Source organism: Mytilus trossulus, unplaced genomic scaffold, assembly GCF_036588685.1.
Source record: "Mytilus trossulus isolate FHL-02 unplaced genomic scaffold, PNRI_Mtr1.1.1.hap1 h1tg000085l___fragment_1__unscaffolded, whole genome shotgun sequence".
Classification (NCBI taxonomy): domain Eukaryota; kingdom Metazoa; phylum Mollusca; class Bivalvia; order Mytilida; family Mytilidae; genus Mytilus; species Mytilus trossulus.
In genome coordinates, this window is record NW_026963295.1 from 1515460 (window position 1) to 1528790 (window position 13331).

Genomic DNA, 13331 nt, shown 5'->3' on the forward strand with positions numbered 1-13331 from the left:
GCTTTTTATAGACTTAGACAACACAAAGAAACAAAGTATTTATGACTTGTTGTTAACGAAAAGTGAAGCAGTTAGAAGTTTTATTGGAATGAACTGTTTATATAGAAGATGTATTTCAAGTTTTGCATAACATAGCTGAACCAATCATTAAACTAACAAAGAAATATGCAAAGTTTAATTTGGGTGATGCATGTCAGAAAACTTTTGAGTAGTTAAAAAACATTTCAACAGTTGTGCCACTTCTAGCATATCCTGATGCAAATAAAGCATATACATTATATAGTGATAATAATGAAACTTGTATAGGGGCATGTATAACGCAGTAATGCGAAGATACTGAAAAGAAATATTTATGGCGTTAAAAGTGAAAGAAAAGCTTATTTATTTGTGTAGGACACTACGAAAATGGCCAATTATTGAAAAAGATGCATTTGCTATACATTACGCTTTACATAAATTACATGTACATGTAGATCAAAAACTACATGGCGCTGAATTTGTTTTAAAAAGTGACCACAAATCATTAAAATATTTGCTAGAAAGTCAGATTCATAAAACATGTAATAAAATAATTCAAATGTTGGCATTAGTCATTTCAGTTTATAAGTGCAAAATTAAATATACAATGTATTTCAGGAACAGAATTTCCGTGTGACGATTTATACTTTGAAAGACCTCTTCTAAAGATGGTTAAAGTAGTGAAACAGGTGAAATTTAAAAAGATGTTGGTTATACAGCTTTTGTGGTTAACATATTAAATTATAATCAATTTAATCATATACATTTTGAAAAATGTAAATTACTTGAAAAAAAAAAAATAAAGAGGAATTAGGAAAAACTTTTGAAAATTATGACATGTTTTAGGAAAAACAAAACAAAAAAAGGATTAAAATATAAAAATTGTTAACCAGGTTTAATTTGAAACACCTATCTTTTAATTTAGGAAATAGTATACTATATATCAAATTATTTAATGATCCGAAACCAAGGTTTTACATTCCAGATCATGTGAAAATGTTGCAAACTTTATATAAAGATTTGGGTGGATACATTTCTGGTTGTTTAATTTGTCAAAAGTAAAATAAAAAAAAATTACTGAACTCCGAGAAAAATTCAAAAAGTAAAGCCCATAATCAAATGGAAACACAAATAGCTCAAACAAATCAAACAATTGGATAACAACTGTCATATATCAGACTTTGTACAGGCATTTTTTTCTATGAAAATGGAGGATTATACCTGGTTTTAAGGCAAGATAAACTTCTCGCTGGTATGAAATTCGCATCAAATTCCATTATAATAACAACGATGTGTGAACAAAACAAACAGACATTAAGTAAAAATGTCAAAAAAGGCGTATAGCAGTCAGTATTGTGTTATAACCTTAATCACTATAAACACAATCAAATATGCAACAAAGAAACACTACACGATGGCATATAGACCAATCATATTAGCAAATATTAAAGACAAAGAATACTCAAATTAGCATAGTACAATAACACATTGACGGGATTTTTAAGTACAGAGCCACGTCATATATGTATCGAAAAAAAACATAAAATGGTATAAAGACAGATCACATAAGCAAAACATGAAAACAAAAATGTTAATATACAAAAACACAATAATGGGATATATTAGTACAGAGCCGTGTGCATGATGTGTACCAAAGAAACACCAAAAGTTATATAAACAAAGCACATTTACAAAAATGTAACATATCAACAAACGACAACCACTGAAGTAGAGGCTCCTGACTCGGAACAGACACATACATACAGAATATGGCGGAGTTCAACATGTTGGTCATTTGTTGGTGGGACCCTAACCTAACCTGGTACAGTGGTATAACAGTATAACATGAAAACGAACTATAAAAATCAGTTTAAGAAGGATTAACTCATCGGATTGATACAAATAACAATACATCTAACAAAAACACAGATTCGACGTGTCCGGGTCCCTGTATATCCCACCAACAAAAATACACTTACTACAGAACTGAGAGTCCTAAAGTCTACGTTAAGTGAATTGAAATATTTGATCAATACTGTTTTATATTCGGGCGCAAACGTGTGATAGAGTTGCATATATACCTGTGTTTCACTATATAAAATATAAATGTTATAACCCCGCTATCAGACAAAACCAAGATGCCAAATGACCATTTATCTAGCGTTAATGATAAACAAACCAATTTTTCTTGATTCATATTATTTATGATGCCAGATCACAATGATGATGTATATCTCAGTATCAAGAACATTAAGTGACTTGTAATAAAGATATGGTTTCGAACATTAGTACCTCACAATATGTATTAAAGAACCTCCAGTAGAAGCATTACCGTTTATGGAACACACTATACGATCACCAGACAATCGTATGACTCTATTTATTAATGGACAGTGTGTAGCTTGTCAAGAAATATCCTGGACTCTCATCGTTGTATATATTGACCTTTTTGTTCACGTCTTATTTCATAAAGTTTTTTGTATTCATCCTCTTACCTTTCAGTTTATAAACCATATTACGTTACAACATCTGGCATACCAAATTAAAGGTTTTAGTATCTTTGATTTGCTTTTATTTATGATAAATACGTCCCGTAAAAATATTATCTATTTCATTTTTTGTTTTGTTTTGTCTAGTTGAGTTAATGTGTTATGGTTTTTTCTGTTGTGAAAGAACTCAAATAGAACTAACAAGAGTAAAAATATAATAAACTTACAACATTTAAACAAAATCTAAGCAAAGGTGATTGGTAAAAATGATAAATCTTCATCATCCAGTTCGGCAATGTTTTAGTAGCTTGCGGAGGTGTCTCAGAGTTGGGTTTTGTCTGAGCTGTCGTATCAAATACCGCCGATGGAACATCTTCTTCTTTCACTATTTTCATTATCAAAATTGGAATAAAAGCAGCAGTGACTACCTTGGATTAAAACGTAAATAAAAAGAGTAAAAATCATACACCCGATAAATTTCAACAAAGTCGTTGGTAAACGCCAAAACGTACCAACCAATTTTTTACAGAGAGATACAATTGTCATTCCTACTTGAATATGTTGACCAATTTCAATTCTTGCGAATTGCGTGTTTGATTAACATTCCAAACCGGCTTAAATGTTCAATCAAAATAATGCAAAAATGTTGTAACAAAAAAAAAGTCGAATTCATTTTAATCGCGCGTCCAATCAATTGTATTTTGGAACCATACCAACGTCCATTCTGTAAAACATATTTTTCTATGTACGACTCATTCATATTAAATCTGTTTGTGTGAAACATTTGACGATTACGTTTGGTTATGGACATGCGTGAAACCTACGGTTTATTTGAAATTTTCAGCTGTTCAATTTATTTCACATATGTAGAAAAGTCAGAAAATTGTTCTGCCAAACGTATCGTTAGTGAAAGAACTATGTGTTCATTATGGACAAAATCAACACAGAAAAATAGAGAAAAAAAATGCACAATCAAAAACACTAAGTCTTATAGATTAACCTGGTATATCTATTTGAACAATTTTGGATGGTTTGATACCTACGAGAATGATTCACCACCACCAAGATATAATTCGGTGAAAAAACTCATTTGGCATTACTTAATTATATCAATAAGGTAATTAAAAGCAAAACAATTAATTTGAGCAATCGAATTGGTAGTCTTTGAGGTTTAAAATTAACATTTGAAAACATTACGAATAATGGTCATGACTATTGGTATGAATTCATTTAATATTGGTACTTCAAAAACCTCCGCGCGCGTCATTTGTCCACATGAGTAAATAGTTCTTATGAGTAAACAGATAGCCGGACGGATCGATAGACATACAGGCTGATATACAGAAGACAGTTGTCTTTGGTTGTTATGTCTTTACCTTGAGAGTAGATGTTTCACTTAAAATATGACCCTTCCAAATTTTATTCAGCTTTGTTTGACATGCAGCATGTCCCATAAACTTCATCAGTGCAAACTTTTCAGTTATTTCAAAAATTGTATTAGAATTATATCTTTTTGCTCCTGCGACTAAAAGTTGCCAAGCCTGTGATTTGTCCTTCCAATACATTTTTGTCATCACACTGTAAGCAAGGTCTTCATAATATCTGAAAATCAAACAATTGCAAAACCAACATGAACATGATGATTGCATTTTAGCGTTATCATTCTGCTTTCGTAGCCTTATTCACAAGAAGTAACGGTAGGATAATCACATTATAAAAAAGAAGATTTGGCAATGAGACAACTCTCCAAAAGTAACCAAATGACATAGAAACTAACAACTATAGGTCACCGTACGGTCACAATGAGCAAAGCCCATACCGCATAGTCAGCTATAAAAGGCGCCATAATGACAATAGTAAAACAATTGAAACGCTAAAAACTAACGGCCTAATTTATTTACAAAAAATAAACAAAACAAATATATGTAATTAGTATTGCTTTAGCTGTAACAATGTCCCCTCGTCAATTATGTAGAGAAATATGTACCAATTATAAGTATTCATTCCGTTGAAAAAAGTTCTTCTCGTATTTTTGTATTAACAATCTTTTTACTGAATTAAAAAAGGCGTTTCGGTGTCATTAGATAAACATGTTTTATTAGAATGTGTTGCGATTAATACAATTTGCCTTAATCTTTAACCCGCCAGATTTGATATGTGGTAAGAGAAACTATTGTCATGAACTTTTAAAAACATTGATGTCCATCCTCTCAAGCCAACGCCATCAAGACAAAGAAACTAAATCCACGACGGAAAACAAACCCAATTTTAAATAAACGAGAGGCGAAAGATACAAGAGGGACTCTCAAACATATAAATCGAAAATAAACTGGCAACGCCATGAACAACAGATAAACAACAATACACCAAACACAGCAAAGAACACTAAAGACTGAGCAACATGAACCTCACTAATATTAAGAGATGATCTCGTGTCCAATGAAAGGGTAGGCATATCCTTCTCCACATTTAACACCAGTCGTGTTACTCCTATAAACTATGTTGTTTAGTTATAGCTAGTGATAGGGCATCACGTAATACCATATTGGAAATTGACTCTTTATCTAACTCTTAGACATCACCAAGTCAATAAACCATCGGTTATCTTAATATTCTAACCATGAAACAAAAACAAATGCGACATTTTGAAATTGAAACAACTCTAAATTGACGAATGATAGACAAGGATGGTACCGGATTATACATCACATACATTTAAAAAAAAAACACACACAAAGAACAACACTAAAAACTAAAAAAACAGCAAAACGTACAATGTTTTCAACATACTCCTAATTAGTTACATTTTTTATCTTTTATGTTTGCTTTTGTTTTGTTTATACATCGATCGTTGTCAATATAATGGAATTTTATGCGTCTGTCATACAAGTGAGAGGTTTAGCTAGGTATAAAACCAGGTGTAATCTCAATTTTCTAGATAAGTAAATGCCTTTACCAAGTCAGGAATATGAGAGTTGTTGTCCATTCGTTTGATGTATTTAAGCTTTTGCTTTTGCCATTCGATTAGGAACTTTCCGTTTTGAATTTTCCTCGGTGTTCAGGATTTTTGTGATTTTACTTTTTTCAATAGGTGTACGTGGAGTATAATTCATAGCTTTTGTTGCATTAGCAGCACTTTCATAGACATTAACATCTATGTTTTCTTTTATATATCAAGTAACCTGGCTGAAGGCCTGTGTGACAAGTTTTGATATTACAACTAATAAGCCTTCTATCACCAGTTTGACAAACAGTTACCTATAGAATATGTATTCTAATATATATTAGAAAATATTTTAGTATCATTTGTGAAAAATGCTTAATGAATTTGCGATTATAGACAGTAAGGATAACGGTAAAAGATTGTGAAAATGTTATCATTGTATGTGATGGTGTCAAAAAAGGAACTGGTCTTTGTTATATCAAGTAATCTTATTACAAAATGACACTACTGGGACGACGTTTTCCAGTACATTTAACATGTCACAACACTTATGCTTTTACAACTGTACCTCAAAATTAGAGTCAATTCAGTGTGCAATAATGTCATTTTTAAGACATGTGTCGTTTGTATAATAACGAATTTTCTTATTGAACAAAGGAGTAGGGGCATTGCAGCCAAATTTTGGCCCAAGAAAATAAAATGTTTGATAACAATTTTAAATTAGCACATAATGTTTAGAAATGCATAAGGTCAAGAAATATAAATGAAAAACATAAATATTTTTATTTGATGACGTCACACTTACGTCATAATACGTACTGTTTTCGCAAAAACGATGAAAAATACAGAATTTATGCAGTTTTCTAATTAAAATTATTGGCATAATCACACCCAATATAAAGTTGTTTCTTGGGTGCGCACATACTTTTTCAATCTAAAATATACTTGAAATTTGATGAAAAAAACAAGGAAAATCATGAAATCTTACAAAATCTGCAAATTAAGTCATGATTTGTTGCCATGGTAACTTGTTCAATGTCAAATTTGTTTTGTTTTTCTTAGTACCTTATACCTTGGTCAAGTTTTCAGTCATTTAAGAATTTGTATGATAACTTTTATTTGCAGTAAGTTTTGGGCCAAATAAGGGCCTTATTGCCCCTATTCCTTTTAGTAATTTTACTTTTATATACCATGTGTACGAAAACGTGTTATTTTACTGTCAGTGTTTGTTAATGTTTCATGTTGATGCATTTTTTTAATAGTCAAAGAGAATCATTCAAATCAGCTGAAAAAAATGTATATTCGTATTCTACCACCGAGATGGTTCGATAAACAGAATATTGTTATTAAAAAATGTAAGTCATGTTTCCTTCGAAAATATATATATATATATATATATATATATGACGACGGATATGTTCCAATAGTTATCAAAGGTACCAGGATTATAATTTAGTACGCCAGACGCGCGTTTCGTCTGCATAAGACTCATGAGTGACGCTCATATCAAAATATGTATAAAGCCAAACAAGTACAAAGTTGAAGAGCATTGAGGATCCAAAATTCCAAAAAGTTGTTCCAAATACGGCTAAGGTAATCTATGCCTGGGATAAGAAATGTGACATACCGAATGAAAATTAACACCGGGGTTAACTAATATAAGCAAACCACAAGTTCACATGTGAAGCTGGATCTGATTACCTTTCCGGAGCATATGATATCAACCCTGTTTGATGGAGCTCGTATTGCTCAATTTTAGTTTTTTATGTTTTTTATTGTATACTGTTGTTTTTTCTTTTCATCGTTTTCCGGGGTTTTTTGTGTTTTTTTTTTTTTGCAATTGCAATGTCAGTTTTCAGTTTTTGACTTTAAATATCTCGGTTTTTTGTTTCTTTTTTGTCTCGTTTTAATATTTTGTTTCAGCTTTCGTCGGACATGTCAATATATATGATTTTTCCACGGAATTAGCAAAGCTGTCTGTGTCTTTTGTATGTTTTTCTTGTATATGTTGTTTGAGTTGCTGTCTCCATATTTTCAGGAGTAACGTACTTTTAGCTAGGTAACTATCATTTTCGTGCTTACCTATGACTTTCCCATAAAGATACCAGGTGATCTGTGTGTTCTTCTGCAAGGGGATTTTCCGCAAGTCTTTTAGCAAGTGCACTGGCATACAGTGCAGAACCTGAAAAGGATTTCACTATGCATTAAAATAAAATTTCACATAAACACAATAATGAATACTGATAACCATTGCTGTAAAATTACAAAATATGTGACAAAACGAACATATTTTAAGATCTCCTGATATATCAATCATGGATTATGTTCCAAAGATAAGGAAAACAACAACTTTAACATGCGAAATATATTATAATGAAGATTGACATTTCGGTTTGAAAGACCTCCCTGCTTTCTGTCTGCATTTTATTTTCACGTGCAGATATTGTCTTAATCATTTTGATTTACTGCCACATCAATGTTTTCTTATATGTCCCCATTTAACATCCGTCTCATTACATCTTGAATTAACCAAACCGATGAGAATGTCATACTTTAATATCAAACTTCCTTATTTTTTCTTTTTTTATCAATCATTTCATATTGTAAGTGCGCCCTTTTGACATGAGTAAACTATATTTTTGTACTGGAAACTAACAGCGTCTAGGCAACAAACTACTGTTGCTAGTGAAAGTATATCAGATAAAAAATGGTCTTGTAACACCGTTTAATACCACACCTAAATTCAATATTTGATCCTTTACATGCATAAGTCGAAAATCATTGCATCGTTTTGACACTCAATACAGATGCACTTTTTACATTTCACTTATACTTGACAAAAATCCATGCTTTATTTCTGATCTTTGGAAAACTTTAAAACTTACATATAAAGTCTTTGTCTTCTTTCTTCCAAAACAACATTGCCAATTCCCTCCGATCCATAAGTACTGACCAGATAAACAGGTGCTTATAAATATCTTTCTCTTGTATCCCTTTTTCTTCATCATCTGCAATTTTTTCATCATATGCAATATTTTGATCATCATAATTATGATAATGATGATGATTTCAAAAGGAGGGAAACTACATGCAAAGATCATTTAAGATCAACGTTACAGATGGGTTCAGTAATCCTTCTTCAAAACTGTCAATATATTATGTCATCTAACTTTTTTTTTATTTTTGCTTATATATATATATATACATAGCGGATGTAGTCGATTGGTGCTGATGTATCAAACTGGGGCCAAATATACCAGATGAACAGTCAAACTCATAAATTGAAAATAAACTGACAACGCCATTTTAAAAATAAAAAAGACAAACAAGGGTGTGAGTTTAAATCCCGTTGAGGCACATACATTTGTCAGCATAAAATTATAATAATAACACTGTTAGGTTTAATTTTCAGATTTATATATGTATATAAGTACATGTAAACAAGTGACATATATACGACTTATCCATCCATTGGATCACCAGCAAAGGTGAAATACGGATGAAAACACATATAATTTTCATAATTACTCGTAATATCAGCATAACAGTGTTAAATTTACAAATTTGCGATAGCATATTTTTTATCTTCCCTTGTCGGGATTCGAATTCATGCAATTGGGATATCGAGCTATCCCCGCCTGCACTCTGTCCATCGCTCTAGACCATTCCATGGACAAACGTTACATTTTCGCATCAGTAGAATCTAGAGTTGTAACACAGCACATGATATATTAGACATCAATATGGAATTGATTGCAGATGAGCTAATTATTTATCATAAGGATCGTAAGCTGAAGTCAGAGAAATAATTATTTTAAAAATAAATCTGAACAAGTGACAAATCTGTGTATTGAAGATTCATAATGCCATTATAAAGCTTTTCCTTGAGATAGGGATATTATTTTAAGAGCAAATAGCAGTACATATGTTATACTCAGATCGACGTCCGGTCTCTAATCGACGTCAAAACCTGACGTCACATTCTCAAATCGACGTCCAATATTTTAATCCTCAAATCGACGTCCAAATCTGACGTCACATTCTCAAATCGACGTCCAATATTTTGATCCTCTAATCGACGTCCAAATATTGCTAAAAAAAAAACGACCTACATTTATTGTGGTCTTCTGTATTCAATGTCATTTTCAATATGGCTTTTAATAATGAAGTGTACGTAATTAAACTACACAATGGATTTTTTTTAAATTTTACAAGTAGATTTTACCTGTAAAAATAAATCGGAAAATAAAATAAAAAAGGGGGTAACCGTTTTCGTTTTTGAGATACGAGCTGTTGAAGTTAACAGCATCATACACCAAAATTACAAAGGATATATAGGGAAAATCGTGAAATTCGGTAGGAATTGTTACATTTCCAAGATTTTCTATTATAATATGAGGCAGGCATTACCTGTAAATGGGGACGAAGTCTGTATGAATTATTTTTTTGTAACTTTTATATTTGTTAAAAAAAGAAACGGAAATACCGTAACGTTTCCGATTTTGATTCTGTTGTTAGGGATTTTAGTTGTGACGTTATTTAAATTATGGCGTCATGTGCAATGTAAACAAAGAAACGCTATCATCAGGTAACGTTTTTTCATATCAAGGAATTATTAAAAACGAAATTGGTATTGCACGTTCCTTCTTATTTTATACTAGACTGATAAATATATATTTTACTCAAAGTTTCATACAAACGAGACCGGAAAAAGGAAGTACATTGTACATTTCTGCGCAGGTCCGGGATTTCAAAACACGACAAAAAAAATTTGAACGATTTTGAGTTCATTAGTACAATGAAAAATTCGGGAAATTTTCCCGATTTTTTTTTTTATTGAATTTTCTACTGTTATTGGGGACTTCGTCCCCATAATACATGTACCGATTATCAGGTTATCTGCATGTTGATATCGTAAAATATCAGCTGCGAGACATAATATGAAGCTTTTTGTCGAGTGAGCGTAGCGAACGAGATCAAAAAGCCTTCATATAATGTCAAGCTATATTTATCGGGCTATATTTGCGTGTTTCAGAAGTGTTTTCTTCGTTTCACCAGCACACAAAAGATGACTTGATAAGTTCGGGTCAAAGTTATTAACGTCGGTTCAAACATTATGACGTCGCTGATATGTCCGGGTCAAAGTTATTAAGGCCGGGTCAACGTATTTGACGTCACAAAGACATGATACGGAATAATATTAAGAGCTGAACAGAGTGATATAGACAGTGGGACGACCGATAAATATTCATATTAAAGTTTAAGAAATGTGTCATTATATTTGAAAAATGAAGATTTATTTAATTTTAATCATGCAAAAGAAAGATTTCTTGGCACCATGAAGCCATTTAAGTGCCATACCAGTTTGACATTTTCTTTTTTTAACAATATTATTTGATCATCTTTGATATGTTTTTGATAATTTTATTTGGACTAGGTTTTTTGGTATCAATATGAAAATAATATGAGGCAGGCATTACCTGTAGATGGGGACGAAGTCTGTATGAATTATTTTTTTGTAACTTAAGTATTTGTTAAAAAAAAGAAATGATTTTGGTTCTGTTGTTAGGCATTTTAGTTGTGACGTTATTTAAATTATGACGTCATATGCAATGTAAACAAAGAAACGCTATCATCAGGTAACGTTTTTTCATATCAAGGAATTATTAAAAATGAAATTGGTATTGCACGTTCCTTCCTATTTTATACTAGACTAATACATATATATTTTACTCAAAGTTTCATACAAACGAGACCGGAAAAAAGGAAGTACATTGTACATTTCTGCGCCGGTCCGGGATTTCAAAACACGACAAAAAAAATTTGAACGATTTTGAGTTCATTAGTGCAATGGAAAATTCGGGAAATTTTCCCGAATTTTTTTTTTATTGAATTTTCTACTGTTATACACCTTATCGCTAATCCCGGCTGACCCGGCCGCTTGATTTTTTGACGCATACAACAATCACTTTTCCATTGTGGCATCAGATATTTTGTTTTATGACGTGAAATTTTTACGGGAACCTGTGTGATATCCAGTAATGGAGGACAAATAGCAATAAGGTGTATTGGGGACTTCGTCCCAATATTAGACAATCGATTTTTTTTTAAATTTATGAGACGATTCTAAAATGTCTGAGGAATCGATTGGTGCAAAGAAAGTCCTTAGCAACCGTGCTACTTTTCAAGCTATACCCTGATAAAGTTGAATTTTGCGTGTAAAAAAACAAAAAAAACAACGACAACGTTATTGACGTCGCTGCAAAAGTTACGACGCTTCATATAGTTCTATACTTGTATGAAATATATACCGTTTTGTTGGAGTTCATATTGCTCGGTGTTTAGTTCTTTATGTTACGTTTTGTGTACTATTGTATTGTATTTGTCTATTATATTCGGGTGCATGCGGAGATCGCCAAGCTAGAAAACGGTTGACATTTTCTTCATTATGAACTAGAACTATTTTCGACTTTGGTGCCTTATTTTTGTTAAAATCTAAACACTGCGACGTGTTTTCAAAATCTTTGTTCCCATAAAAATTCATTTCATCAAGGTCTCTTCTCAGAATATCAGCCATCTGTCTGGCACAGGATAACAAATCAATATTTAAGTAAATTTAAGTTGTGTGGTAATTCTTAGTACATTTGGGTAAATTAATCTTATCTTTGTGTCGCATAAGCATCTCTATAATATAACACATCCATGAGCCACGATATTATATATTTTATGCATTGCGTGATCTTCTTTTTATCACAACCCAGACCGGCTAGTAACCGTTGTATAACTTTACACGTCTGAAGACGAATATTTGCGTGAAACATTTTTGTATGATTTTTATTTCTGGAAATCAATCTGAAATCTACAACAGTCCTTTTCCGAAAGTCGGGCTGGACCTTTACTTTAATGTGCATTCGGGATTTACACAAATTGTAACCCGAATAATTCAGTCGTATTATTCAGCTGATGTACGAATGCTACATTTCTCGTGTGGGAGAAAATCGGACACGGAAAGGGCTTGAATTATTTGAGTTACTCAATTTGAAACTCGGGAATATATTTCTAACTGTTCGGAATTCGCGGAAACAAATGATTGTTTTTCGCATTACGGTATTGAATCAATATGAGTCAGAGCTACCAATTGTTTCTTTTTACAAATTCGAATACCAGTCAGTTTATAGGACCTCAGTTTGAAACAGGGGCGGCAATCCATTCATTTTATCCAATCAATTGGAAGGGGGGGGGGGTCAACATTGATAGTCAAAAAGCCTTGAAATATTCGATAAAAACGTTGAATGTAAATTATATGAACTCCAAAGTCTCATATTATAAGACTAGCAAACCACAGTCTTCTCAATTCTTGTATAATCATGAACTAGGTGAAAACCTAGAGCTAACCGAGTGCGAGATCCTCGTGGATAATCATCGAGGTCGTTAAACACCCCTTGCAGTAAACTTGGGTTAAATTTAAAAAAAAATCGAAATGTAATTGTCTGAGCACATTTCACCTCTCATTTCACTAAATATTAAATTGCAGTTACAAGTATCACAAAACTTCCCTGACCTCTTTTCTTTAACCATAATAGAGAGAGGAGGGAAGGAGGGATCCAGATCCCGAAATTCCGGGCTTAAAATCACGAAATCCCGAGGTCCCGAATTTGAAAAAAAATAAATCCCGAAAGGATCAATTCCGAAATCCCGAGCTTAAAAACACTCGATCCCGGAGATCCGATAAAGGTCCTACCCTCCCCCTACCCCCCGTGATTCTATATTCTATTCATTCATAATCTTGAATTGAGACTTGATACTTCAAAATTACATTCTCTAATTTTGAATGCTGCACACAGGCACAATAAAAGAAAACAGATTTCGCCATATATCTC

General features: G+C 32.3%; 1 protein-coding gene across 1 annotated transcript in view; it reads right to left on the reverse strand.

The window, feature by feature from the left end:
• LOC134699778 (transient receptor potential cation channel subfamily M member 5-like) overlaps window positions 1-13331 on the reverse strand; it is a 99854-nt gene that overhangs the window by 39728 nt on the left and 46795 nt on the right. Inside the window, exons 9-12 of the mRNA XM_063561194.1 lie at window positions 8337-8459; window positions 7534-7633; window positions 3884-4109; window positions 2735-2935 (exon numbers count right to left, since the gene is read on the reverse strand). Of these exons, the coding sequence (XP_063417264.1) occupies window positions 2735-2935; window positions 3884-4109; window positions 7534-7633; window positions 8337-8459 (650 nt within the window). The remainder of the gene's footprint in view (window positions 1-2734; window positions 2936-3883; window positions 4110-7533; window positions 7634-8336; window positions 8460-13331) is intronic.